This window comes from Rhinopithecus bieti, unplaced genomic scaffold (assembly GCF_001698545.2).
Source record: "Rhinopithecus bieti isolate Rb0 unplaced genomic scaffold, ASM169854v2 scaffold_33330, whole genome shotgun sequence".
In the NCBI taxonomy this organism is placed as follows: Eukaryota; Metazoa; Chordata; class Mammalia; order Primates; family Cercopithecidae; genus Rhinopithecus; species Rhinopithecus bieti.
In genome coordinates this window covers 313,329-341,268 of record NW_016814059.1, presented here as the reverse complement: position 1 = coordinate 341,268, position 27,940 = coordinate 313,329, and the positions used below count along the sequence as shown (strand labels likewise).

The following is a 27,940-nucleotide window of genomic DNA, read 5'->3' as shown; positions in this document are numbered from 1 at the left end:
CGGCCCCAGAGGCCAAATCCCCCATCCGGAGCAGGAAAGCAGGTCCTTCCTGCTCCTTGAGCACAGTACAGGAAAGAGACTGGGGAGGGTGGGGATGGAGGGTGGGAAGCCGAGAGAAGTCTCCAGCCTGGGTGCCCTGGCCCTCCCCGCTGTCTGTCCCAGGGCTTGTCTGCCTGACTGGCTTCCTCCTGACCCTCCCCACACTTCCACCCCCCATCCCCTTACCCCCCACACCCCTCTCCCGCTGTCTGTCCCAGGGCAGTTCTGCCTGACTGGCTTCCTCCTGACCCTCCCCACACTTCCACCCCCCATCCCCTTACCCCCACACTCCTCTCCCGCTGCCCCAGGGCTGGTCTGCCTGGCCTGCTTCCTCTTTGCCACCTGCTTCACGCTGCAGTCTGGGAACTACTGGCTGGAGATTTTTGACAATGTTGCCGCTTCCCTGAACCTGCTCATCTTGGCCTTCCTCGAGGTTGTGGGTGTCGCTTATGTTTACGGAATGAAACGGTGAGCTGCTGCCCTACGAGCGCTCCTTTGGGATCCACCAGGGTGGGAAGGGGAATGGGTGCCGGGCACAGGCACAACCCGCAACTGCCCAGACCGCTGAGAATGTTCTGCCCTAGGGAGATGCCGAGGCACCAGGGGGTGTAGGCTGGACGCCAGTTAGGGTCTGGTCCTCGGCTTGGAGTGTGTGGACCTTCCACGGGCCATGTGGAGCCTGAGCCCAGCATCTGGTGCAGGTTCTGCGATGACATTGCATGGATGACTGGGAGGCGGCCCAGCCCCTACTGGCGGCTGACCTGGAGGGTGGTCAGTCCCCTGCTGCTGCTGACCATCTTCGTGGCTTACATCACCCTCCTGTCCCAGAAGCCACTGAGCTACAGGGCCTGGAACCCCAAATACGTAGGTCCTTCCGGCGGGAACCTGGGGAGTCCTGGGACCCCTCGGGCTCGGTCTGGCCTCCATGGTGCCATCCAGTGCCCGATGACCCATGCGGTGCACATTCATGTCCCAGTGACAAGGTGGCGTGGTCACTTCTGCCTGGCAAACTGGGAAGCCAGGGATGTGAACAGGATGGGCTTTGTGCGACGTCCCTGAGTGCCCACTGGGATCAGAAATGGGATCAGGGTGACTGTGGGCAAGCGCCTGGTCAGTGGAGTGAGGACCTGAGCAGTACCCAGAGCCCAGAGACCCCACAGGGCCCTGGAGCTCCTTCTTGGGGATGTGGCTTCACCCTCCCTGCCTGTGTCCTGCCCATGTGGCGTGGGGACGGGCAGCTGGACAATTGCCCATTCCTCGTCTGTGATGAGAGAGGTCCTGCGCAGTCCCCTACTGCCACCCAGTGGGTCAGTTTGGCTGAGGCCATTTCCACACAAGAGCCTCCTGAGGAGGGATCGGAGTGCCAGCCACACTCTGAAAATGCCTCAGAGGCTCTGAGCAGTGCCAGCCCCTGACATACCCTGAGTCCCCACTGGTGGCCGCTCAAAACCTCTCCATGCCACCCCTTCTCGGGAATGTGGCCGCCACTCCTCTCCGAATATGTCTCGGAAAGTCCCTCCCTAGCAGAACACCAAGGGCAGGTGAAGGAGGAGTGACCATGTATTACTGAAGAATTTCCATGATACCTGCAGCCAGGTGGGTGGTGCCACCAGTGTACAGGGGAGAAAGCTGGGGACATGGCCTCCAACGATGCCCAGTGGGTTGAGGCCATGTAGCCCCTCTGGTTCCAGAACACGATACCTAGGCCTACCTTGGGGAGTCCCCAGCCCCAAGAGAAGCTCAGCCCAGGTTCCCAAACTCCCGGCCCAGGGGAACCGTGGGGAGCAGCCACAAGTCCTGGCCACTGCTCTGGCCGCGCCTTTTCCATTCCCATCCAAGTCCGGGTGGGCAGGTGGCTCTTGCTCCTTGGATTGAGGAGCGAGGGATCAGCCTCACGGCCCAGGGTGGCCGGCATCACCTAATGAGGCTGTGGTCCCACAGGAGCTATTCCCCACGCGCCAGGAGAAGCTCTACCCAGGCTGGGTGCTTGCCGCCTGCGCGCTGCTGTCCTTGCTGCCTTTGCTGTGGGTCCCGGGGGTTGCGCTGGCTCAGCTGCTCACCCGGCAGAGACGAACGTGGAGGGACAGAGACGCGCGCCTGGACACGGACACGAGCTGAAGCCGCCAGGAGTGGGATGGGAGTGGGGCCTGCATGGGCGGGTCTGGTGGTGGGCAGGTCTGGTGGTGGGCAGGTCTGGTGGTGGGCGGGGCCCCACCCACAGGGCCCCCCCAATACACCAGCGACGCCGCCCAATACACCTTGATACCGCTGTGTCCGCGTGGTTACTGCTTTCCCGACGCCCAGGCAGGGCTGCAGACCTAGCCCCCAGCGCTGCTGCTTGGGGCCTGCCCTGAGGGAGGTCTTGCAGGGCTCCGGCATCCCTGGTGAGCCGGTGGCCTGGGCGTCCTGCAGCAGTTGGGGGCCCTGCACTTGGCTGGGCTGGCTCCAGGATCTTCGCAGGTGCGGGGCTCCCAGTCTCACAGCCTCTGAACCTAGCCTGACTGGTCTCTGGGGAACAGTGGCCGTCCGGGTGGCTCAGGAGGCCGCCTGCACCCCAGCTCCAGGTCCTGGGCGGACTGTCCCCCTACAGCTCGCAGGCGGCAGGGTACCCAGGACAGACGCTCCCTCCAGCCTGGGAGCGGGGTCTGGGGTCTAGAGTCTGCGGTCTAGTTGACCCTTCCTAACATTTCTGAGAAACACTGTAGGTTGCCACTTTTATTTTCCCAAACTGTTGAATTGTATTAAGGAGGTACCAAAAACCTACTGCTGTCCCGGGGCAGAGGGGCGACAGGCAGGAGCTCGCTCATGTGGGGCAGTCACCCACGCCACAGGCGCCAAGCGCACTGTGCAGCCCCCGTCCAGCCTGCCCTGCTCTGGAGTACCCCGGCTCCACGCGCCACGCACCTGCTTCCCTCTTCCCTCTCCCTCTGTTCCCTCCTCCCTCCTCTTTCCTCCCCATCCTTTTTCCTCCTCTCCTTCCCCCGCAAAAGCACCAGGAGCCAGGGATCAGGTCTCTGACTCGCCACACGGAGGGAGGCCCCGCAGGTCCTGGCTTTCTGCCGCCTGGAGAGGCCCTGTGAAGACCCAAGGCACCTGCTCCCTCCTTTGAAAAGAGCTCCCGGCCAGGCAGCACTGTCCGTGGTGCTGAAAAATCCCGGCAACAAGGCGCGGCCGTGGTTCCTAGCGTCCATTACACGCATTCTTACCGGGAACCCGTCCTTGCCCACGGCCAGCCCAGGTCCAGAGTAAACAACAGCACATGCACCGCTACCCACCTGTAGGTAAACTGAGTGCTAAACATGCAGTTAACGCTAGTGCACCCCACCTAAGCACATCCTGAGCCCACAGCGGGGGGAGCTGCACTGCGTCCCTCCGTCCTGCTGTTGTGATGCTCCCCACACCCGTGGTGAGGCCGGGGTATGTGAGGACGAACATGTCACAAAGGGAGTCAGTCCACTGTGAGATGGGGCTGCTGCAGAGGACAGTCTGACATCCCCCACTTCAACCTCACAATCTTGCCGCAACTCCATGCCTTGGGTGTACTAGTCAGCCTTTTCCGTTGTAACTGACACAAACAAACTCAAACCGAATGTCCTTCATCAGCTCTCAGAACCGGCCAAGTCCAGGGTGGGCTTCAGGCCCTACTGGACCCAGGAGTTCATAGGATCCATGGGACTCTGCCCGCACTGTTCAGCTTTTTTAAGTAGGGCGTCTCCGTGACCATTCCAAAATCCTTTTGGTTCATGATCTGGGTGAGATGCTCCCCCTTCAGAGTCTAGACATCAAATTGCAGGGAAGAGTGATCACAGAGCCTGGAGGGTGGGGTGGAGAGGGGGTGGTTCCCCAAAGGAAAGCCTCCAGAAGCCAAAGCAACAGCTGTGTTCCATAGTGTCAACAACTCACACATGCAGAAGGTGGAGTAACCTGCTCAGAAGCCAACACTGCCAAGGGGCATGTGTCCCCAAAGGCAGCTCTTGGGACACCTTCCCCCACCCACAATAGAGGCTGCAAGTCCTTCGTTGACCCGGACAAGAAAAACCAGCAGCTGTTGGCAGCAGGGTGCTGACAAGCCACTCAGACTTAGCTGAGCTCACATTTTGCATCAATACCATACTTAGAAAATAACCAGGATGTAAGCAGGTGCCCCCTGCTCCCATCCTGGATCAGACTTTTGGGTGTAGCACATCCTAACGAGGGCTGGGGCTCTGCCCAGCACTCTGTATAGGGGGAGCTGGAAGCAGCAGCATCCCCTGCCGTGGGCTCAGGACACACTTATGTGGGCAGCTCCCCCCGACGTGGGCTCAGGACATGCTTGGGTGGGCAGCTCCCCCCCACGCCCTGCCCCGTGGGCTCAGGACATGCTTAGGTGGGCAGCTCCCCCCCTCCCTCCCCGCTGTGGGCTCAGGACACGCTTAGGTGGGTTGCTCCCTCCTGCCCCGCCCTGCCCCGTGGGCTTAGCACACACTTAGGTGGGTAGCTTCCCCCTCCCCACCGCTGTTGGTTCAGTACATGCTTAGGTGGGTAGGTCCCCCTGCTGTGGGCTCAGGACGTGCTTGGGTGGTCAGCTTCCCCCTGCCCCATGGGCTCAGGACACGCTTAGGTGGGCAGTTCCCCCCAACGTGGACTCAGGATGTGCTTGGGTGGGCAGCTCCCCCCCGCCCCATGGGTGGGTTCAGGACACGCTTAGGTGGGCAGGTCCCCCGGCTGTGGGGTTGGGACATGCTTAGGTGGGCAGCCAGAAAATGCCACTCCACCCATGTGCCTGATGCGGCCATGGATAAAAATGGGTAGAAAGGAGGAGGGACAGAGGTGGCCCACTAGGTGACGATGGGTGGACAGATGGATGCCCCAAAGGGTGGCAGAGGTGCGTCTGTCCCATCACATTGCCAGGGTCGTTCAGGGCCAGGGGTTGAGGCCTCATGGGCTGCGGAGGTACCCGAGCACCATCCAGGGAGCGGGGACAAGGGCCAGGCGGTGAGAGCAGAACTGGACGGGCTGACCCTGCGTGGCCACGCCCCACACTCAGCTCCTTCAACTTGTCCTCCACTCTTTTGGGAAAAACATTCCAGGGGCGGGTCTCTCAGACTGGCTAGTGTCGGGACAGGAACAAAATGCTCCTATCACCTGACTGGAAGTGGTTGGAATACAGGATCTGTAGCTACAGGGGCTGCCCCTTCCAGGGGCAGCCATGTTGAACTGGAAATAAAGCCAGCTGCAGATGAGGTTAGCCGACCCCAGAGATGGACACAGCTCCCATGACTGTGGTGGTCACATGAGGACAGGCTGTCCCGTGAGCTGGTTCCTGGCAGAGGGTGAACCCAGGGCTGCTTTGCCAGGCACGGAGAAGTCAGAGCACCTGATGGGAAAACAAGATTCAGGGTCCAGTTTTCAAAAGCCTGATGGGGCTCATCCGCAGGGGAGAGTCTGAGGTCACCAAGAACCAGGGGAGGACGTGTGAAGGACTAAGAGCAGAAGGAGAAGTGAGGTGGGAGGTCATGGAGGGTACAGCCAGCACTGGAGCTGCCCCAGGACTCACCCACTCGGCTCCAAGGGAAGCAGCCCCTTCCACCAAGGGTGGGACTGGGACCTGACAGAGAGGATCCCACTGCCATGGCCAGGGAGCATGAGTCTCCCGTCCACACGGGGGGCTGGGGACACACAACTCCAGGTGGTGAGCCCAGGGCTTTGTGCCGTGTCAGAGAGGAGAAAGCCAGCCAGTCCCCCTCCTGCAAGACTCGGTCCTTTCATGCCTGCATGAGGCTGAGGTGAGGCCCAGGCCTATTGTGATGCTCGCTCTCTGGGGCAGCAGAAACGGGAGCATGGAACCTTTGCATCCAGATGGCACCTTAGAGACCTGTCCAACCCTCCTGCAGGCCACAGCAGAATGTCCAACACCAGGCTCCACAAACCTGGGGGACCTGCCCTCGCCAGGGGCCGTGGTCAAAGCTGGATCCAGGGTGAAGAGGCTCCATCCCTGCCCATCAGTGCGAGGACCCGCCAGCAGCCTTGGCCATTGGAGCTGGACGGGCACAGGAGCTCTGCTGTCCCAGCATGCACATCTCATCATGACGCCAGGTGACCAGTATGCAGGGAGGCTGGAAGCCCCACTCTGTTTCTCTCTCCCTCTCAGCAGCAAGTCCACCTGAGCTGTCCCACAGATTCCCAGGGTGGGCCGGGAGTCTCATTCTGAGAACAGTCCCTGTGTTCATTTCCCTATACTGGTATTCCATGTGCTGCTATAACAAATCACTGCAGCTTAGTGGCCTCACACAAACAAATTATCTTATAGCTCTGGAGGCCGGAAAGCTGAAATGCGTCCCACTGGCCTGAAATCGAGGCGTGGGCAGGGCTGTGTGCCCTCAGGATGGGGGCGGATTGCTTGCTTTTCCAGCATGGAGCAGCTACCCCCATTCCTTGGCTGGGGCCCCTTCCTCCATCTCAAAGCCAGTAGTGGTCAGTGGTCTTTCTCACGTCCCCTCTCTGACTCTTCCCTGCCTCCCTCTCTTCTAGAGACCCTTGTGGTCACATCAGGCACACCAGATAATCCAGGATGACCTTAAGACTGGCTGACTGGTAGCCGTGACTCCACCTGCAGCCTCCACCAGCCTCTGCCCTACAGGTGACACATTCACAGGTCCCAGGAGAAGGACGTGGGCAGCTTTGGGGAGGGGCTGTAATTCTGCCTACCACAAACGCCTGGGACCTCTGAAACCCACCAAGGATTGGCAAGCCCCCTTCCCAGGTGAGCACCTGGCACCAATCCACATCGAGGGTTACAGCAGGTGCAGGACCGGCAGGAGCGTGGGATGCAGGAAAATAACCACTCCCTTTCAGGGGTACTGGATGGCATCACCCACAGCCTCCATCCTTGCCTGCTTCTCTTCCCTTTCTGCTTGGAACTCACTTGCTCCATACACGCTCGTCTGTGGAAGGAAGCTGCTTGAGATGAAGTTCAGGCCTAGGGAAGTCAGCAGAGCTGGGGTCTTTCTTTCCTTTTAAAACTTCATTTTTTTTTTTTTTTTTTTTTTTTTTTTTTGAGGCGGAGTCTCGCTCTGTCGCCCGGACTGGAGCGCAGTGGCCGGATCTCAGCTCACTGCAAGCTCCACCTCCCGGGTTTACGCCATTCTCCTGCTTCAGCCTCCAGAGTAGCTGGGACTACAGGCGCCCGCCACCTCGCCCGGCTAGTTTTGTATTTTAGTAGAGACGGGGTTTCACCGTGTTAGCCAGGATGGTCTCGATCTCCTGACCTCGTGATCCACCCGTCTCGGCCTCCCAAAGTGCTGGGATTACAGGCTTGAGCCACCGCGCCCGGCCAACTTCATTATTTTCATTTTGCCCTGAGGTTTGACAGTCTACCCAGCACCTCCTCTTCTTCTCCTTTTCTTTCTTCCTCCTCCTCCTCCTCTCCTTCTTCCTTTTCTCCTTCTTCCTTTTCTACCTCCTCTTCTCCTTTTTTTTTTGAGACAGGGTCTCACTCTGTCACCCAGGCTGGAGTGCAATGGTACAATCACAGCTCACTGCAGCCACGACCTTCCAGGCTCAAGCGATCCTCCCACTTGGCCTCCCAAGCAGCTGGGACTACAGATGCTGGACACCATGCCTGGCTAACGTTTTGTATTTGTTGTAGAGATGGAGTCTCTCTATGTTATCCATGCTGGTCTCAAACTCCTGGCCTCAGACAATCCTTCTGCTTCGGCTTCCCAAACTACTGGGATGGCAGGTGTGAGCCACCATGCCTGACCTTACAATAGTGGTTTTTCAAAGTGCCGGGCAAGGGCAGTGGCTCACACCTGTCATCCCAGCACTTTAGGGAGCTGAGGCGGGAGGATCACTTGAGCCTGGGGGTGTGTGGCTACAGCGAGCCATGATTGTGCCACTGCACTACAACCTGGGTGACAAAGTAGACTCTATCTCTAATAATAATCATCAATAAGTAAAAAGAGACAAATCAAAAAGTAGGTGCTTAGTGAGTTAAGCCATGTCAAAGTAAATACCTTTTTCAAGGGTCTAATACTTTAGCAAAAAATATAAGTAATTCTGAGTAAAATTTCAACAAAAAGCACCTGGAGAAACAGGGTTCTGGAGCTTTGTAGAAAATGGGTAACTGAACAATGGCCCGATCCGTTGGTCTGTGATTCAAACCTAGGTGTGCCTGAGCAGCGGCCTCTGCTCCCAGGAGTCCCCACCCTGTTCTGTCCAACCTCCCACTGAGGTCGTCTGCCCACGGCACCTGGGGCCACTCCACTCCCTTCCGGTTTGCAGGGCAAAGGCACCCCCAGGCCAGCTGCCGAGGGCCCCTCCTTGTCACAGTTCCTATACGAGGGCTCCAGGCACCAGTGTGCATTTACGACACAGTCTGTGGACTTGGGCCCACCATAAACACATTAGGCTCGGTCACTCGGACACTCTCCGAAGCAGCAGCAATAAATGAGGCCATATCCAGCAGCCATAAGCCCCCACCTCGAAACCAGGCACGTCTGGGCTGCACTCACACCAGAAGCCCTGTCCGAGGCGCACTCAGTAGGACCTGGCCATACCATAAGGCCCCACCAGGGACCTGCTGGAAGGCTCCGGAGTCGCTCACGCCGGGCCCTTGGTGTCATGTGGCCCAAGCCAACTTCCAAGGAGGGGCTGTTTCTTCACCCCAAGATTGTGTCCCTCTGAGTTGCCCCTCCCGTTCTCTGCAGTCCTTCCAGTTCCTTCTGTCTGCTGAAGGACGTGAGTCCAGCTGCACTGCGTGCCTGGCGCCCGCCCTGGGAGATAAGTCTGGATGAGGCTGGGAGATAAGAGGATGAGAGACGAGACTGGGAGATAAGATAAGAGGATGGGCCACCATCACCAGCTCCACCTTGAAGACTCCTGTGTCTACTGCCCCACCCTACCCACCCTTCGGAGATCAGAATCGCCTGGTCCACTCTGAAGAGAATGGCCAGAGGGGGAACGTGACTTTCAACCTGAGTTGGGGGGCTCAGGAGGAGGAATCCTGGATTTTATACAGGATGGTGTCATGCTCCTGCCCCCCACTTCCATGAATGCTGATGGCCCGGAGGATGTGCACCAGGGAAGCACGTCCAGATCCACCGCTGCAGGTGGGAGGTAGAGGAAGAGGGGGCCCAGCCAGGTTTCCCCATCACCCCCACCGCCCAGACGGGTCCCCCTATCATCCCCACCACCCAAGCTGGGCCCCTATCATCCCCGCCACCCCAACTAGGCCCTCTGTTATCCCCTCCGCCCAAGCCAGGCCCCCCCATCATCGCCACCCAAACTGGGTCCCCATCATCCCTGTCATCCTTTGGGCCTGGACTGACTGTCCCTCTTCCAGGGTGGGGCTCCCACTGTCTATCCCCGACCCTCCTTCCCCTCCTGCCTCACAGCGTCAGAAACCTCCTGGGCCCAGCCAGGCCACAGGCCTGCACTGACCACCATGCCATTCACTCATACGCTTCTGTAATCGCATACAGTGGAGTCTATGCAGTGCACATTAGGATTCAAACATGAGGCTTTTTTTCAAAACTGAAAAACGCATATATTGAGTATTTTACTCCCACAGCCCCCCAGTGTGGCCCACGGGGACCCCCATCCAGGTGCAGTGTTCTTGCCCATGAACAGGGCACACCTTTGGTCACTCCAAATTCCCAGAGCTCCCAGGCTCCTTCTCAGGGTCTCTACCGGCACGGTGGGGGTGGAGGGCAAAGGAGGTCACGGTGAGAGGTGGCGAACGGCAAGTCTGGGGAAGGACGGATCCCGTGTGGGGAGTGGAAGCCAGGCTCCTGGTGAGGAGGAGCTGGCCCTGGGGTGGAGCCTAGTGCCAGCCTGTGGGGAAGTGAGGACGGCAGGTGTGCTGGACACTCAGCCTTCAGCCGGACATGCAGGCCTTGGCCAGACACTCACTCAGGCCTCAGACTCCCAGTGGTGCGGGCCTGGGTGTGGGCCGCCCCTCCCTCCCTGGGATGTAGAGCTCGGCGTGACAGGGCTGCTGGTGTCCACTCTCAGCCCGGCTGTGGGCGGGTGGCCATCAGTCCAGGATGGTCTTGAAGTCTGAGGGCAGTGCCGGGTTAGCTGCGGCCTCCAGGGCAGCCAGCGTCGTCCCCGGGAGCTTCCGACTCAGCTGCGTCTGGGCTGCGGGGCCAAAATCAGACTCTGTTCCAGAAGAGGCCAGAGGGGCCATCCTCCAGCCTTCCTGGTACATGTGGGCGGCCAGGCAGGCAGGGCCTGCACCTCGTGGCCTTGGGTGGTGGGAACCTCAGGGAAGGGACAGACACCCCTCCACAGGGGCGAGCAGACAGGCAGCCCGTGATGCTTGGAGAGGCAGGCGGGGAGAGAAACTTAAAAGAAGACCTCAGGAGCTCAGGACCCCTGGGGGTATCAGGGCAGCAGCCAGGGCCAGGAAAGGCCTGTGAGAGGACACAGGTCAGGGGTCAGAAAGGTTCCCAAGGGTGGGGAGCCATCCGCCCTGGATGGGAGGCAGGGGTTTCCAGGAAGTCGTGGACCCTGCAGGCTCCATGGCCTGGGGACACGGGCATTTAATTCACACAGGGCTGCCAGCATGGCTCCAGCCCCAAGGCTAGGCCCGGGGCATATGCATTTTAGCAGCATCTGAGGCTGCTTGCCCTGCAAAGGGCGTTCGAGGATCGTGTCTGGGCAGGTGGGCCCGCATTGGCCGCCATCCACACTTGCCTGTCCTGAGTGACCCCAGGAGTGGCACGTAGGTGACGCGGTGTTGAGTCAGCTTGAGCAGGAAGGCTTGGTGGCACAGCCACTGCACGGCCTCGGAGGGCAGAGGGCCGGTGGCGCCCTTGGCCCCCAGTGACATCCCTGGGGGACAAACAGAGGCTGAGGATTCCACAGGCCCAGCCCAGCTCCCCTCCCAGGAGACACCAGAAAGCTGCGCACGCCCGACGGTCTGCAGGGCGGCTCCATCTCCAGCTGCCCCGACCCAAGCACTGCAGGAGTCACTACTGAAATGTTTCCTTCAGCTTCTCCAAGTGAAATTTCCACAACACAGAAATAACAGAAAGTAGAAGCTCTGAAGCTCAGGACGGCAGGTTCGACGTGGCTTGAATTTCAGATGGATCAGAAACCTCCCTGACGCTGGGTGAAGTGTCCAGAGGCAGAGGATGGTGACCGCGGAGCAGAGGACAGCCCGGGGCTCTGTGGTGGGGACGCACAGCCTCTGCTCCTGAGAGGGGTGGGGTGGCCTGGGCCCAGCCTCCTCCTAAGCCCTTGGCCTGGGTTTGCACAGGGGCCCTAAGTGCCATGGACAGGAGACAGCCCAATCCCACCACAGGGCAAACAGGAGAGGCCAGGCCCCCCGAATCCCACCATGGGGCAAGCAGGAGAGACCAGCCCTCCCGGCACTTCCCCAGGCAGAGCAAGGTGGGGAGGACGGCAGTTCCCAGGCAGCTCCTGTCCCTTCCATCGGGTGCTCTGCTCACCCCACGGAAGGGCGGGCAGACGGGCCTGCCAGTGGTCGGGTTAAACTACTTCCCCATGCGAAAAAGGGTGAGAATGTCCTAAGCCCGGATTCACTCAGTCTCCTGACATACTAACACCAGCAGGCAGGCACTGCTACCACTGAGGCCAGGCACCTGTGCATACCTGTGTTCTTGGCTTTCAGGATGGAGTAGCAGAGGGAGGCCGTGTCAGAGATGACACGCAGGAAAAACGTGGGGTTCTTCCAAACTTGCTGATGAAATGGGAGCTGCAGCACACACGCGTGGAACCTGAGGGGATGGTGGACATCGTCAGAGGAACGGCCTCCTAATTAGACGGTGCTCACCGGTGTGGGCACGGGCCCGCCGGTGTGTGTGTGCATGCATGAAGGCACGTGCATGGGTTTCCTCGTGGGCACAGGTGCACGCACACGGATGCATGCATGCATGTCTGTGTGTGTGTGCTTGTGTGTGCAAGTACTTGCGTGTCTGTGTGTGTGCACAGGTACACTGCACGTTTCTGTGCACCGTCTGTATGAACGCACACACATGTGGAGGCTGAAGCGGCTCCATCCTGGATGCTAACCTGCCATGCTGGCTTCTGATTAGCTCCTGTTCTGGGAAGCCCTGTAAGGTTTCCAGTTTATCCATTGTTCCTTGTGTACCAGAAGGTACTTACCGTAAATCCCGCCCTTCGTCAAACAACCTTGATGTCATCGTGTATCAACGTCCTGCGCATCCCTTCTGAGCCACCCCACCCCTGTGGTGCATAAACCCTGGGTCTGAGGCGATGGTGCGGGGACCCATCGTCTCATCTCACTGCCACTGAGACACCGACTTGGCTTCTGTGTGTAGGTGAAGTCCCTACTAAATGTTTCTTTCCAAGAAACTGCATTTGTCAGTCTTTTCTGCTGCTGAGATGGGGTCTCACTCTGTCACCCAGGCTGCAGTACAGTGGGGTGATCTCAGCTCACTGCAACCTCCACCTCCTGGGCTCAAGCCATCCTCCCACTTCAGCCTCCCAAGTACTGGAACTACAGGCACACTCCACCACACTCAGCTAATTTTGTTTTATTTTCATAGAGATGAGGTCCTACTACATTGCCCAGGCTCACCTTAAACTCCTGGGCTCAAGCGATCCTCTCACCGCGGCCTCCCAAAGTGCTGGGACTACAGGTGTGAGCCACCGCGCCAGCCCTGTCAGCCTCCCTCTTTGGCCTCTCAGCTTCCTGGGACTTTGGGGCAGGTGTGCACGGACCTGGCCACCACGAAACAGCACAGGTGCACATGTGCCCACATGTGTGTGTGATCAGGACACCTGTGTACCTGGTCTCACCGACTGCCGGAGCCCCTTCTGGAATGACCTGAGACCACACCAGTGAAGCCAGCACTCGGGTTTCAGCCTCTCAGTAACTCTGCTGAGGTGGGAAGTCTTCTCCCCATGTAGCAACGAGGGAAGCCAGGCCCAGAATGTTTTTTAAATAAACAAATATGCCTAAGGTACTGGGGTTGCCACAGGGTCGCACTCCTGACCCAGCAGGGAAATACCTAGCATGGGTGAAGGGCCCTCTTCCAAAGGGAGAAAAGCCACCTGCTAGAGGTGAGGGCATCCGCCCCCCGCCCATGTAGAGGCGTGGCCAGCAGGGGCGGGAAGGCTGAGCCCCGGCGGAATGGAGTCAGGTCTCGCCCCAGTGCCACACAGATGACCACAGCCTCGCCTGCTACAGCCTGGCTGCTGTGAAATCGGGGCCCAGCTCTCCGTTCTCCCACTCCTGCCTTGAGGGAAGGGAGTTCCTGGGCCTTCCACGTGCCTGGCTCCGTGTCTGGAAATGGCCTGTGGCTCATCGCACCTCTGCCTCCTCAGGGCTACCCAATCAAGTGACTACCCAAGGGCCCCACATGGGTGGGAAAACTCAGCCACCTTGCCCGAGCCCAGGCCCTCTACGGGAGCTCCTTGGAGCCAGGGACCCTGGTGGGGAAATGAGGACAAGGCTGAGCTGAATACAGGAGGAGCAGGTGGCAGGCCACGTGGCCCATGCCTGGGAAAACTCTTCTGACCTCATCATGGCCCAAGGAGGCCCCAAGCATGCCAGCTGGACCCTGGGGTCGACCACGGTGTCAGACACCTCCCGTCCTCAGAGGTGCCTGTCTCCAGCACACTCCAAGGGTTTCCAGAAAGGAGTCAAGCGGCTTGCATGAGGGCCCAGGCACACGTCAGGGAGATGCCAACGAGGGAAGACTCGAGGCAGAGAGAAGACAGAGAGGAGGGCGGCCTGAGCCGGATGCACCCTGGAACAGAGAGCCTGGTCCCAAGCCTCTGGAGTCAGCACAAAGGCGGTAACACGCAGCTGCGGCTCTGCCCTCCCTGCCAGAGCACGAAGGCACAAGCACTCGGGTTAAAACCACCTTCGTGGGGTGACCTTGTAACGGAAAATCTCTCCCGTGAACCCTTGCTGGGTTCCCATGATAGACAACCTCATTTCACATCAAGCGTGCACGGTAACTCACGCAGCCTCGGCCCTGGGTAACACAAATTCTCACACTCATTCTCAGCCTTCAAGGGGCGACGGCTTCGGCCTCCTGGCACTCGGCTCCCAGTGGCTCAGGAGGCCTGCTCAGGTGGAGGCCCGGGCTTGTGGTGCCCGACTACCCTTTGGTACAGCCCAGAGGTTTGTGCCACCACCTGCCCTGACGCCAGGCAGAAGCTGGCCCTGTGGCCTCCACAGATTGGCCCTTTCTTCAGTGATAAAGTTGTTGATTCTTGACAGGGGGGCCCCTGACCAGCCATGACAGGGAATGTTGCAGGAGCACAGCCATGCCCAGAGCACAGGTGCCGGCCGGGCTGTGTGGGGAGCCACAGCTCTGCGGCACCTTCCCGGGGTGGGGCCAGCGACCCTCATCTGCACCCACCTCGGCCCTCTTTGCTCTCTGAGACCCCAAATCCTCCCGGTGTCTGATCTCCCACCTACTGTTCAGACACCTTCCCGGCCTCCTCTGCTAAGACTCCCCATAAACATCTCTTTACCCCATGCCCCTCCTGCCCTGGGTTGGCCTCCATGAGGTCCCACAGTCAGTGCACAGGCACAGCGGGGACACGTGGGGCCACATTGGCTCCTAGCACTACCCAGAGACGGAGAACAGACGCTTTGCACAGAGCCACGGGAACACAGAACAGTGCAGAGGCAGCAGCACCATTGAAAATGTAAGACACTCCTTGCCCCTAAAACCCAGGTGTAGCCCCGGTCAGAGGCAAGCAGAGCACGGCGGGTCCCTGGAGGCTGGGCCTGCGCCCCTTGGTGGCGGCTCACCTGTAGGCCTGCAGCAGGAGGATCTTGTAGATGTTGGTGCACACCGTCTGGAGGCTGTTCACCTAGAATCGCCAGGAAAGAGTGAGAAACGGCAGAAACCTCTCTGGGATTTTAAGTTTTACTTTTACTTTATCATCCATTCAGATGAAACAAGAAAGAAGAGCATTTTGACAAGAAACCATCCCTCTCCCCAGTGAAATCCGGCCTGACCCTCACCCAGCAGCTGTGAACCACCCTGGGGAGTCAGGACTCCGTGTCGTCTGCCTGCCCCTGAGGCTTGGCCAAGAAGGGAAGGCACCAGGAGAGGAAGTGGACGCGGATGCCCACAGGAGAGATGGGGGGGACGCAGACGCCCACAGGAGAGGGGAGTGAAAGCATGGCAGTGTGTGCACAGGTGTGCAAGGGCACAAGTATGAATGTGCACACGCAAATGTATACCTGACATGCATGTGTATTCGTGTGCAGTCATGCGGCATTCACGTGAGGTGCATGCATGTAGGTGTGCAGTGTGAGTAGCATGTGTGCATATAACCTATATCGAGGGCCCCTCATGTTCACCCTGATAGGTCCTCAGCACCAGCGCCCCTCCTTACAGGGTGAGACAGGGTCCCAGGCCCCGGTGGGCTGAGGCTCTGAAGTTGCAGTCCTGAGGGCATTGTCCCATCTGGGCATCCGCGTCCACTCCCCTTCTCCTGTGGGGGTCCACCCCATCTCACCCTGTAAGGACGGGTGCTGGTGCTGAGGACCTAGCGGGGTGAACATGAGGGGCCCTCGATACAGGTTATGTGCGCACATGCTACTCACACCGCACACCCACAAGCATGCACCTCACATGAATCCCACACGAATGCACACGAACACACATGCACGTCAGGTATGCATTTGCATGTGCACATTCATACCTGTGCCCTTGCACACCTGTGCACACACGGCCATGCCTTCATGTACACACACGTATGGCTCANGTGGACATCGTCAGAGGAACGGCCTCCTAATTAGACGGTGCTCACCGGTGTGGGCACGGGCCCGCCGGTGTGTGTGTGCATGCATGAAGGCACGTGCATGGGTTTCCTCGTGGGCACAGGTGCACGCACACGGATGCATGCATGCATGTCTGTGTGTGTGTGCTTGTGTGTGCAAGTACTTGCGTGTCTGTGTGTGTGCACAGGTACACTGCACGTTTCTGTGCACCGTCTGTATGAACGCACACACATGTGGAGGCTGAAGCGGCTCCATCCTGGATGCTAACCTGCCATGCTGGCTTCTGATTAGCTCCTGTTCTGGGAAGCCCTGTAAGGTTTCCAGTTTATCCATTGTTCCTTGTGTACCAGAAGGTACTTACCGTAAATCCCGCCCTTCGTCAAACAACCTTGATGTCATCGTGTATCAACGTCCTGCGCATCCCTTCTGAGCCACCCCACCCCTGTGGTGCATAAACCCTGGGTCTGAGGCGATGGTGCGGGGACCCATCGTCTCATCTCACTGCCACTGAGACACCGACTTGGCTTCTGTGTGTAGGTGAAGTCCCTACTAAATGTTTCTTTCCAAGAAACTGCATTTGTCAGTCTTTTCTGCTGCTGAGATGGGGTCTCACTCTGTCACCCAGGCTGCAGTACAGTGGGGTGATCTCAGCTCACTGCAACCTCCACCTCCTGGGCTCAAGCCATCCTCCCACTTCAGCCTCCCAAGTACTGGAACTACAGGCACACTCCACCACACTCAGCTAATTTTTGTTTTTATTTTTCATAGAGATGAGGTCCTACTACATTGCCCAGGCTCACCTTAAACTCCTGGGCTCAAGCGATCCTCTCACCGCGGCCTCCCAAAGTGCTGGGACTACAGGTGTGAGCCACCGCGCCAGCCCTGTCAGCCTCCCTCTTTGGCCTCTCAGCTTCCTGGGACTTTGGGGCAGGTGTGCACGGACCTGGCCACCACGAAACAGCACAGGTGCACATGTGCCCACATGTGTGTGTGATCAGGACACCTGTGTACCTGGTCTCACCGACTGCCGGAGCCCCCTTCTGGAATGACCTGAGACCACACCAGTGAAGCCAGCACTCGGGTTTCAGCCTCTCAGTAACTCTGCTGAGGTGGGAAGTCTTCTCCCCATGTAGCAACGAGGGAAGCCAGGCCCAGAATGTTTTTTAAATAAACAAATATGCCTAAGGTACTGGGGTTGCCACAGGGTCGCACTCCTGACCCAGCAGGGAAATACCTAGCATGGGTGAAGGGCCCTCTTCCAAAGGGAGAAAAAGCCACCTGCTAGAGGTGAGGGCATCCGCCCCCCGCCCATGTAGAGGCGTGGCCAGCAGGGGCGGGAAGGCTGAGCCCCGGCGGAATGGAGTCAGGTCTCGCCCCCAGTGCCACACAGATGACCACAGCCTCGCCTGCTACAGCCTGGCTGCTGTGAAATCGGGGCCCAGCTCTCCGTTCTCCCACTCCTGCCTTGAGGGAAGGGAGTTCCTGGGCCTTCCACGTGCCTGGCTCCGTGTCTGGAAATGGCCTGTGGCTCATCGCACCTCTGCCTCCTCAGGGCTACCCAATCAAGTGACTACCCAAGGGCCCCCACATGGGTGGGAAAACTCAGCCACCTTGCCCGAGCCCAGGCCCTCTACGGGAGCTCCTTGGAGCCAGGGACCCTGGTGGGGAAATGAGGACAAGGCTGAGCTGAATACAGGAGGAGCAGGTGGCAGGCCACGTGGCCCATGCCTGGGAAAACTCTTCTGACCTCATCATGGCCCAAGGAGGCCCCAAGCATGCCAGCTGGACCCTGGGGTCGACCACGGTGTCAGACACCTCCCGTCCTCAGAGGTGCCTGTCTCCAGCACACTCCAAGGGTTTCCAGAAAGGAGTCAAGCGGCTTGCATGAGGGCCCAGGCACACGTCAGGGAGATGCCAACGAGGGAAGACTCGAGGCAGAGAGAAGACAGAGAGGAGGGCGGCCTGAGCCGGATGCACCCTGGAACAGAGAGCCTGGTCCCAAGCCTCTGGAGTCAGCACAAAGGCGGTAACACGCAGCTGCGGCTCTGCCCTCCCTGCCAGAGCACGAAGGCACAAGCACTCGGGTTAAAAACCACCTTCGTGGGGTGACCTTGTAACGGAAAATCTCTCCCGTGAACCCTTGCTGGGTTCCCATGATAGACAACCTCATTTCACATCAAGCGTGCACGGTAACTCACGCAGCCTCGGCCCTGGGTAACACAAATTCTCACACTCATTCTCAGCCTTCAAGGGGCGACGGCTTCGGCCTCCTGGCACTCGGCTCCCAGTGGCTCAGGAGGCCTGCTCAGGTGGAGGCCCGGGCTTGTGGTGCCCGACTACCCTTTGGTACAGCCCAGAGGTTTGTGCCACCACCTGCCCTGACGCCAGGCAGAAGCTGGCCCTGTGGCCTCCACAGATTGGCCCTTTCTTCAGTGATAAAGTTGTTGATTCTTGACAGGGGGGCCCCCTGACCAGCCATGACAGGGAATGTTGCAGGAGCACAGCCATGCCCAGAGCACAGGTGCCGGCCGGGCTGTGTGGGGAGCCACAGCTCTGCGGCACCTTCCCGGGGGTGGGGCCAGCGACCCTCATCTGCACCCACCTCGGCCCTCTTTGCTCTCTGAGACCCCAAATCCTCCCGGTGTCTGATCTCCCACCTACTGTTCAGACACCTTCCCGGCCTCCTCTGCTAAGACTCCCCATAAACATCTCTTTACCCCATGCCCCTCCTGCCCTGGGTTGGCCTCCATGAGGTCCCACAGTCAGTGCACAGGCACAGCGGGGACACGTGGGGCCACATTGGCTCCTAGCACTACCCAGAGACGGAGAACAGACGCTTTGCACAGAGCCACGGGAACACAGAACAGTGCAGAGGCAGCAGCACCATTGAAAATGTAAGACACTCCTTGCCCCTAAAACCCAGGTGTAGCCCCCGGTCAGAGGCAAGCAGAGCACGGCGGGTCCCTGGAGGCTGGGCCTGCGCCCCCTTGGTGGCGGCTCACCTGTAGGCCTGCAGCAGGAGGATCTTGTAGATGTTGGTGCACACCGTCTGGAGGCTGTTCACCTAGAATCGCCAGGAAAGAGTGAGAAACGGCAGAAACCTCTCTGGGATTTTAAGTTTTTACTTTTTACTTTATCATCCATTCAGATGAAACAAGAAAGAAGAGCATTTTGACAAGAAACCATCCCTCTCCCCAGTGAAATCCGGCCTGACCCTCACCCAGCAGCTGTGAACCACCCTGGGGGAGTCAGGACTCCGTGTCGTCTGCCTGCCCCTGAGGCTTGGCCAAGAAGGGAAGGCACCAGGAGAGGAAGTGGACGCGGATGCCCACAGGAGAGATGGGGGGGACGCAGACGCCCACAGGAGAGGGGGAGTGAAAGCATGGCAGTGTGTGCACAGGTGTGCAAGGGCACAAGTATGAATGTGCACACGCAAATGTATACCTGACATGCATGTGTATTCGTGTGCAGTCATGCGGCATTCACGTGAGGTGCATGCATGTAGGTGTGCAGTGTGAGTAGCATGTGTGCATATAACCTATATCGAGGGCCCCTCATGTTCACCCTGATAGGTCCTCAGCACCAGCGCCCCTCCTTACAGGGTGAGACAGGGTCCCAGGCCCCGGTGGGCTGAGGCTCTGAAGTTGCAGTCCTGAGGGCATTGTCCCATCTGGGCATCCGCGTCCACTCCCCTTCTCCTGTGGGGGTCCACCCCATCTCACCCTGTAAGGACGGGTGCTGGTGCTGAGGACCTAGCGGGGTGAACATGAGGGGCCCTCGATACAGGTTATGTGCGCACATGCTACTCACACCGCACACCCACAAGCATGCACCTCACATGAATCCCACACGAATGCACACGAACACACATGCACGTCAGGTATGCATTTGCATGTGCACATTCATACCTGTGCCCTTGCACACCTGTGCACACACGGCCATGCCTTCATGTACACACACGTATGGCTCACGTGCATCTGTGCACATGTGCACTCTTATGTGCAGCCAGTCACCGTCAGCCTTGCAGGCACGCACACACACACATGCGTGCACACACAGTAACACACGTCTCCCGAACTCTGAACTCTTGTGCTGACCGTCAGCCTGCTCACCTGCAAATCCAGAAACAGGCTGTGACACTTCAGCCGCAAGACCCCAAAGAGTTTGCGACGCATGTTCCTCCCAGCCTTGAAGCCGCGGTTGAAGGTAAGACTGGCTCTGATGGAGGTCCGGGCGTAGCTGAGACACAGGGGGGACGTCAGACACGGGTGCCTGCCCTACACCCAGCCCCCTCCTGCAAAGCTTGCTCCAAAGAGCCTCTTGCCTTCCTCCTGCTTCCTTGTCCTGCCTGGGGCACGCGCTGTAGCCTGAGGGAGTTGGGTGCTCTCTCCGTGGACTCAAAACGCTACACACCATCCGGACCCTGCATGACCACACTCCACCAGGACGTGGCTAGTGATGTTGAGTGTATCCAAGCCTTGCACGGCCGTGTGTGTGTGCACTCATCACCTGCCCTGATGAGATCTGCACATAACTCGGCCAAAAACACATAATAAACTGTGGAGCCCTGACTCCCGGGCGTCCCTCAAGTGGACACGGACGTGACTCAGCTTCTTTGTGGGAGAACACTGAGTCAGGCATGGGGAATCTCACTGTGTTTGAATCTCATGGATGGAAGAGCCAGGTGGCGCCAGCTACACAGGGCTCCAGTGAGTACACGTGGCACACACAGGGTATCTCCAGAGGGGCAGGATGCAGGCATCCCACCGACGTCCTCCAGGGCCTTGCCACCACTCACTGCCCGTGTACATCCGTGTCCAAAGACGAACACACGTGACATCCACACCGGGCTCCCTGGGGTGTGTTCTACATCCAGCTTTGAACACTGCTACATTGAAATAAATGCTTTGTGCCATTAAACATTCTTCAAAAATTCTTTGAAAGCATGTCTAATGGCAGAGTAAGTTTTGTGATACACAGTATCTGCTTAGCCCTGGATTTGGGCGGGTCAGCGACTGGCTGTGGCAAGTCCCCCGACCTGGAGCACTGGAAATGGTAAATAAGACCCGTGATAACGTCTGGTCACTTCAGAAGTGGAATTACTGGGAAAACACAGGACATTGTAAGGACTTCCATGCAAACAAGCTGCTTTCCAGAAAAGTCTTTCCAACTTGCCTCACCCTGATGCTGGCTCTTGGAAAGCCCAGAAAAGGAGCCAGCATAAAGGACGGGTCTCGCTGTCAGTTTCACACGCCTTTCTTTGATGCTGCTGGTAGAACCTTCCCAAGTGTGCATCAGATGTCCGTTTCTTCCTTCACAGCTGTCCCCAGCACAACCTTGGGCTCCGGCTCGCCCCGAGCCTGTGGGTCTGACCTGTGTGAGGTCCTCAGGCACAGCAAGGGCCCCAGAGCAGGAGGCCAGGCTGCAATCGCACAAGCCCCTTGCCAGCTGGGTGCCCCCCTGGAGGCTTTCTTCATCTACCTCTCAGGTGGTTAGGAGAACAAAGTGAGAGGATGAATGTGTAGGACCTCACAGGGCGCCTTAAATAAATCGTGTGCACAAATGCTCCAGGGAACAGCCATTTTCACTGTGGCTCAGGCAAGCTGAGTTCCTCTGCAGGGAAAGCAATACCTGTTGCCTCACTGGTTTCATCCACCTCCCTGCGTGTCCTTCCCCAACACCAAATCAGGGACCGTTCGCCTCCCTTCCTTTTGAGTCTCCTGTTTTGTTTCTGTTGCTGCTGCTGTTTGCATGTCATTCCTCTTCCACCTAGAATCTGCTCTGGTATACGTTATAAAGACACAACTTATTTGCTTCCAGTCAGTTTTCTCAGAAAAATGATTAAACACACACTCTCTTTTCCGTCAGCTGTGCCACATGCCACATTTAACACACGTTTCTGAGAGAGAGGGCTTCCGTTTTGTTCTATTGTACTGTCCATCAGTTCTCACCACATTCTGCCATCTGAGCTGTGGTTTGGGAGACTAAAATCTGGACAAGAAAATTCCCATCTTACCCCTCTTCCTTTTTCACTTTTCTTAATCATTTTGCCTGTTTTCTTCTCCCAGATGCCCTTCAAGCCTTTGTTGTATGCTTCAGACACAGAGGACGTGTGTTCACCCCGAGTGCGGCGAACCACTGCCTCCACTGCTGAGCTTTTACAACCACCTCTGCAAGCAGGCACTCTGACCCAGTGGCCTTTGGGAGCACAGAATATTCTGGCATTGAACCCACATCTGATGACCTGATGCCCACCCACCCTACACTAGCCTTTGTGGCTTTGCAATGTGTTCAGAGAGAACCCATTTTCCTGATTCGTATGTCTGTCTGCTTTGTCCTCCAGTAACATTCACTGATCCTGGGCCACAGGCTGGAACCAGGGGTGCCTGTCCTAAAAAATACATTTCATGGGGAACAAAATAAGCAGTGGACGGTTCACGGCTGACTGGTATGGCCAGTGCTGCAGAGGTGCCTAGGGAGAGGCAAGGAGGTGCTGGGAGCCCAGCAAATCTGCAAATCACCCAGACAAAGCCAGCAGAGGCCAGGATCAGGTGAGGCTGGGAGAGGGAAGCAGGGACTGTGGGGAGCACAGGGGACTGGTGTCCTGGTGGGGAGGGAGCTGCAGCAGGGACGTGCTGGGCACCATGCACAAGGGCATCTACACCTGCCACTCCCCCATCACGAGGGTGTCCGCACCTGCCGCTCCCCCGTTAAGCAAACCCCAGGGAGCATTCTGGAAAGAGGCAAAGTCCAGATCCAGACTGTTCAACTCAGAATGACAGGACCCCAGTTTAAACCACTGGTTTAACAATCATCCAATAAGGGATTTAAAAATCCCTTATTTATCTTCCCATAAAGCTGTGCCTTTTAGAGGAAAGCACCCCCAGTTCCGGCCTCTAGCACAGCACCAGTGAATATTATTGAAGGACAGAATAAAAAGCACCTGTCCACCATGGTTTTGGAATGCTGATACTTTTTGCTTTTTTTTATGATGAAGTCTCACTCTGTTGCCCAGGCTGGAGTGCAGTGGTGTGGTCTCAGCTCACTGCAAGCTCTCCTGATTCTCAATGATTCTCCTGCCTCAGCCTCTCGCATAGCTGAGACTACAGGCGTGCGCCACCACGCCAGGCTAATTTTGGTACTTTTTAAGTAGAAATGGAGTTTCACTATGTTGGCTAGGTTTGTCTCAAACTCCTGGCCTCAAGTGATCCACCCATCTCGGCCTCCCAAAATGCTGGGATTACAGGTGTGAGCCACCTCACCCTGCCTGGAATGGTGATACATTTTACTCATAAAAGAAACAGCACAGATTTCTGCATCTGTGTCCATCTTCAATCCATCTGTGTCTGAGCCTGAGGTGGGGCCATGAGCTCTCAGGCTCGGGGGAAATGAGACCCCAGAATGTTGTAGAGACCCCCACACACCACAGCCCTGTCCCCCGATGGGTCACACGTGATCATGAACTCATGGCATCATGTAGACTGTGGATGAGCCTCGGAGTGTGGGCCCCACAGTGGAGAGACTCACGCCCAGCAGGGCCCCAGTGTCTCAGGGTCGGAGAGACTCACACCCAGCAGAACCCCGGCGGGGTTTCAGGTCTGGAGAGACTCACGCCCAGCAGGGCCTGGGCGTCTCGGGTTCGGATCCAGATTGCTCTCTGAGGACACCTCAGTGTTTCCAGGTCTGGTGCACAATTTCCTTTTACAAAAATAGCACAGAAAACCTCCCCCCTTGTGACACCCTCACTCCCACAGAAAGACGCATTTCTGCTCAGCCCTGGATGGGACGAGGGGCACCCGGTGGCCTCTGACCCTTTGGGATTGGCAGTCGCCTGCCCCACACGGAAGCAGGGGCAGACGGACGGCCCTGCAGCACCACCTGTCCCGGCTGGGCACAGGCTCCGCTTCCGGCCAGGTGCGCTCACCTGGAGTAGTCACTCTGCACCTCCAGGGTCCGGGTGTCCAGCAGCAGTCCGCACCAGGGGAACAGGCCGTGCGCCGGCAGCTGGACAAAAGCTGCGCCACCCACGGCCTCGTCTTCCACAGGGAAGTTCACCACTGTCTTCCGCAAGTTCACCACGCAGCCATACTCAGGGACACCTCGGACCAGGGTCCTAAGGCAGAGGCGCAATGTCAGCCCCAAGATGCGGGGCCATCACCCAGGAAGTGCCCTGACACCCTTGTTAAATGCTTTGGAAAACCCCGGAGAAGTGGTGATCTGGAGAGGGGTGCTGGGCCTGGCAGCAGCTCTGAAGAGCCTGGACCCAGCCCTGCTCCAGACTTCACGGTGCTTGCCCTGTCTCCTGGGAAGGACAGGTAGGTGAGCGGGCAGGAACCTGGCCTGGACCTGGGACAGCCAGGACTCAGACGGGAGGTGCAGCCCCAGTGGCCTCTGTGATGGTCCATCTCATGTGTCCCCATGGCAAGACCATGATCCCGTTACAAAGATTCATCTGTGGTCTGGGGTAGACTAAAATCCGGACAAGAAATTCTCACACCACCACTCTTCTTTTAAGACATTGCTCAATGACTTTGCCTGTTTTCTCCTAGAGGCCCTGAAGGCATCTGCTGTGCTTCAGACGCAGGGGAGGGATCTGAGTTCACACTCAGGCATGGGACCCAGCTGGGCTCTGAGCAGGGTAACACCAACCATCAGCTTCACATCAAGGAGGTTCCCTCACCGGACGTCAAGGAGGTTCCCTCAGCGGGTCATGACCCTGCCCACCCAGCTCAGGGAGATCCCCTGTGCCCAGCAGCCTCTGCTCTGGCCCAGGCATCCACCTGTGCCCAGTGGCCTCTGCCCCCGGCCCCGGGCGTCCCTGTTCCCTTCCTGCGGCCTCTGCTCTGGCCCCGGGCGTCCCCCTGCCCTTGCTGCGGCCTCTGCTCTGGCCCCGGGCATCCCCCTGTCCTTCCTGCGGCCTGGCCCTGGGACCTCAGCCGGCTGTTCAGCCCCCCTGGTGCATTCCCAGCTCCCCACGGCCGCCCCTTCCCGTGATGTGGCTGCCGACTCATCTCCTGAGAGAGTTCTGTCCCCAGGGGGACCCCAGCGTATACTCTGAGCCACCTCCCAGGCCAGCACCCAAAGGAACTTGCCACACAGAAGCAGCGTTCCCCACCGGCTCCGTCCCCTCAGCAGCCTCAGGACTCCTGAGCCCTCAGTTGCCTGGGACCTGGGTTGGTCCTGAGTGAATCTGAGTGGATTTAAATGGGCGCGGCCTGCTGTGATTTTTAAATGGGCGCGGCCTGCTGTGATTTTTAAATGGGCGTGGCCCGCTGTGATTTTTAAATGGGTGTGGCCCGCTGTGATTTTAAATGGGCGCGGCCTGCTGTGATTTAAACACGCGAGGCCTGCTGTGCTCTGGGCTGCAGCACTAAGGGGAACGCGGGACAGGCCCGGAGCCTGGGCGGCCCTGGAGGGTGAACTTGGAGGGCGGTTCGAATGGGTTTTCACAAACACAGCCCAGCAAAGCACCCGAAACCACCCCTGGCGGCCACATTTTCTGAGGGTTCCGTTTACAGCTTTCAAGGTTTCTCGTCCCTTGTCAAATCGCACTTTAAAGCAAGCTCTGTGGGGCGCCCTTGAGGGGGACCACGTTCGACAATCCCCTGCGCTGAAACCAGGTTCCCTGTGCCTGATTTTAGTTTGAGCCACAAAAATCAACTCTGAGATCCACTCCTCGCCATCTCCGTGGTTCAAGACAGCACCACTCAGCGCATCCAAATTCTCCCGCCAATCCCAAACAACCCCACACGGGAACGCGACTGCAGCGAGCGCTGTGGGCCAGCTCACTCGGCAGCTCCTGCTCTCCGCAGGCTCGGGTGCACCCTGGGGAGGAGGCTGCCATCTCGGTGCCGCAGGCCCTGTGCACAGCTCCGGGGGGTCTCACTGGGGCCGCAGGAGCCGCCACACTTGAAGACTTTCCAAAGAGTGGCAGGAGCCGGGATACCGCCTGCACTCACCATGTGCGTAACCTGGGTGCATCTCCGCGGGACCCACTCTCTCCCGAAGGTGCCCCTGTGCCCCCAGGCCTGGGTGCACGACCAAGCGCCTCTGCTCTTGCGGATCCAGCACCGGCAGAGAGAGAGGATTCAGCAGAGACAACGCTGCGGTGCCAGGGGCAGGACATGGAGGGCTCAACTCTGCAAAGCCCACAGGCCGTGGAGGTCTCCACAGACACATGGCACAGGCCTCACCTGAGGAAGGCTTTCGCGTGGGTGAGGTGAGGTGTCACCAACAAGAAATCATCCACCAAACGCAGGAGCAGCCTGAAATAAAGTAAAATACACAGGCAAGGTTAACTTTACCCTTTTTACGTAGTATCTGTCTACGAGGGACTGAATGTCAAACAATTTACACAGGCAAAAATAAAGTAACATTCTCCAAAGCGGTTACATCAAAAACTTAAATTTCTTTCCAACAGACGTGCTCTCTGCAGTTAACTGCCAGAGCAATTCCTCATTCATTACAAGCACTCAGTGCTCAGCACCGGCCTGTGCAATTCCGCACCAGCTGAAGGTGAACAAAGGCCGCCAGGTGCGGGCCCAATTCGCAGACTCTTAGGGAAAAATAACTGAAGATGGTAAGAATGCTGGGCCGGGAACCTTGCCCCTTCTGAGCCACGTGGTGCCCTTTACCAGCAGGGCAGCTGTGGTTCTCAGCATCATCCGAGACCCAGATCCTGTCCCCAGGAAGCGGGGACGGGGCACTGTGCGACCCTCAGGCCCAAGCCCGGCGCCCCGTGATCATGTACCAGAGGCGTCCTGTCCCAGAGGGCTGACCAGGGTGCCACCAGCTCAAGGACACTTCCCTCCAAGTCCCAGAGCAAGCTGTGTGTACAAGAAATTTTTGTTGCTGTTACATGAACGTATTTCAATCTAGAACTTGAACCTTAATGAAAAAGAACCTTGATCCGCTGTACATGCTATAAAAGGAGCTGGAGTTTCAAAAGACGCACAGGAAAAACCCAGAGACTTCGAGAGAAATGGCCGTATGGCCTGCAGGCTTCCTGATGCATCCTTCACTAACTGCTTGTTCAATGACACTATTTTCATTAAAAAAGTAACTGCTGTCCACATCCTCTCCAGCACCAGAACACTCTACACTGTTGGTGGGAGTGTAAAGTAGTTCAACCGTTGTGGAAGACAGTGTGGCGATTCCTCAAGGATCTAGAACTAGAAATACCATTTGACCAGCCATCACATTACTGGATATATACCCAAAGGGTTATAAATCATGCTGCTATAAAGACACATGCACATGTATGTTTATTGCGGCACTATTCACAATAGCAAGGACTTGGAACCAACCCAAATGTCCTCAGTGGGGGGATAGACTGGATTAAGAAAATGTGCACATATATACCATGGATACTATGCAGCCATAAAAAAGAATTGAGTTCAATGTCCCTTTGCAGGGACATGGATGAAGCTGGAAACCATCATTCTCAGCAAACTTTCCAAGGAAAGAAAACCAAACACTGCACATTCTCACTCACAGGCGGGAATTGAACAATGAGAACACTTGGACACAGGTTGGGGAACATCACACACCGGGGCCCGTCGTGGGGTGGGGGGAGGGGGGAGGGATAGCATTAAGAGAAATACCTAACGTAAATGATGAGTTGATGGATGCAGCACACCAACATGGCACATGTGTACATATGTAACAAACCTGCATGTTGTGCACATATATCCTAGAACTTAAAGTATTAAAAAAAAAAATTAACTGCTGTCAACAAAAGCCAGCTGAGTTGAACCACATTAGGTTGGCACAATATTTAGGCGTGTGATGTCCTTGGGTGTAGACCCCATGCAAGTGGGATGGGCAATGGGCTGAAGGGGCGCCCAGTACAGGCCACCTGTTGAGGGCCTGCTGGGAGATACGGAGCCTCAGGCTGCACCAGCCTGTGTCCCCGAGGATCCTAAAGGAACCCGGGTGGATGTGATGGAAGCTGGTGTGCTTCCTCGGTGTTGAATTCACATGTGCATCATGCAGGGCAGTGGCCCTCCTGCCTGCTGAGCCCTGAGGCCTCCAGACACGGCCGCTGGACAGAGTCCACGTGGAGCCTGCAGTCCTCGGGCTGTGCAACCCCTCCTGTGCAGCTTCACAGCAAGGAGGGGCTGCAACCTTGACTGGTTCCTCAAGACAGAGCAGTCACGGTATCCAGAGCACCAGGAATAT

The 27,940-nt window shown here is 57.7% G+C and overlaps 2 protein-coding genes across 6 annotated transcripts in view; one reads left to right on the top strand and one right to left on the bottom strand.

The window, feature by feature from the left end:
* Nucleotides 1–2,302, top strand: part of SLC6A18 (solute carrier family 6 member 18) — a 21,015-nt gene extending 18,713 nt beyond the window's left edge. For 3 of the 4 annotated variants that reach the window (XM_017849547.1, XM_017849551.1, XM_017849550.1), the window contains 3 exons: nucleotides 348–507; nucleotides 741–903; nucleotides 1,981–2,240. In XM_017849547.1, coding sequence (XP_017705036.1) covers nucleotides 348–507; nucleotides 741–903; nucleotides 1,981–2,157 — 500 coding nt within the window. In that variant the 3' untranslated portion in view covers nucleotides 2,158–2,240. Of the gene's footprint in view, nucleotides 1–347; nucleotides 508–740; nucleotides 904–1,980 lie in introns of all 4 variants that reach the window. The other variant, XM_017849549.1, reaches the window with a different exon arrangement.
* A 7,298-nt stretch (nucleotides 2,303–9,600) lies between these two features.
* TERT (telomerase reverse transcriptase) overlaps nucleotides 9,601–27,940 on the bottom strand; it is a 36,639-nt gene continuing 18,299 nt past the window's right edge. The window contains exons 10-16 of one of the 2 annotated variants that reach the window (XM_017849554.1): nucleotides 25,954–26,025; nucleotides 23,685–23,873; nucleotides 19,873–19,999; nucleotides 18,763–18,824; nucleotides 11,638–11,762; nucleotides 10,717–10,854; nucleotides 9,601–10,158 (exon numbers count right to left, since the gene is read on the bottom strand). In XM_017849554.1, coding sequence (XP_017705043.1) covers nucleotides 10,055–10,158; nucleotides 10,717–10,854; nucleotides 11,638–11,762; nucleotides 18,763–18,824; nucleotides 19,873–19,999; nucleotides 23,685–23,873; nucleotides 25,954–26,025 — 817 coding nt within the window. In that variant the 3' untranslated portion in view covers nucleotides 9,601–10,054. The remainder of the gene's footprint in view (nucleotides 10,159–10,716; nucleotides 10,855–11,637; nucleotides 11,763–18,762; nucleotides 18,825–19,872; nucleotides 20,000–23,684; nucleotides 23,874–25,953; nucleotides 26,026–27,940) is intronic. The other variant, XM_017849555.1, reaches the window with a different exon arrangement.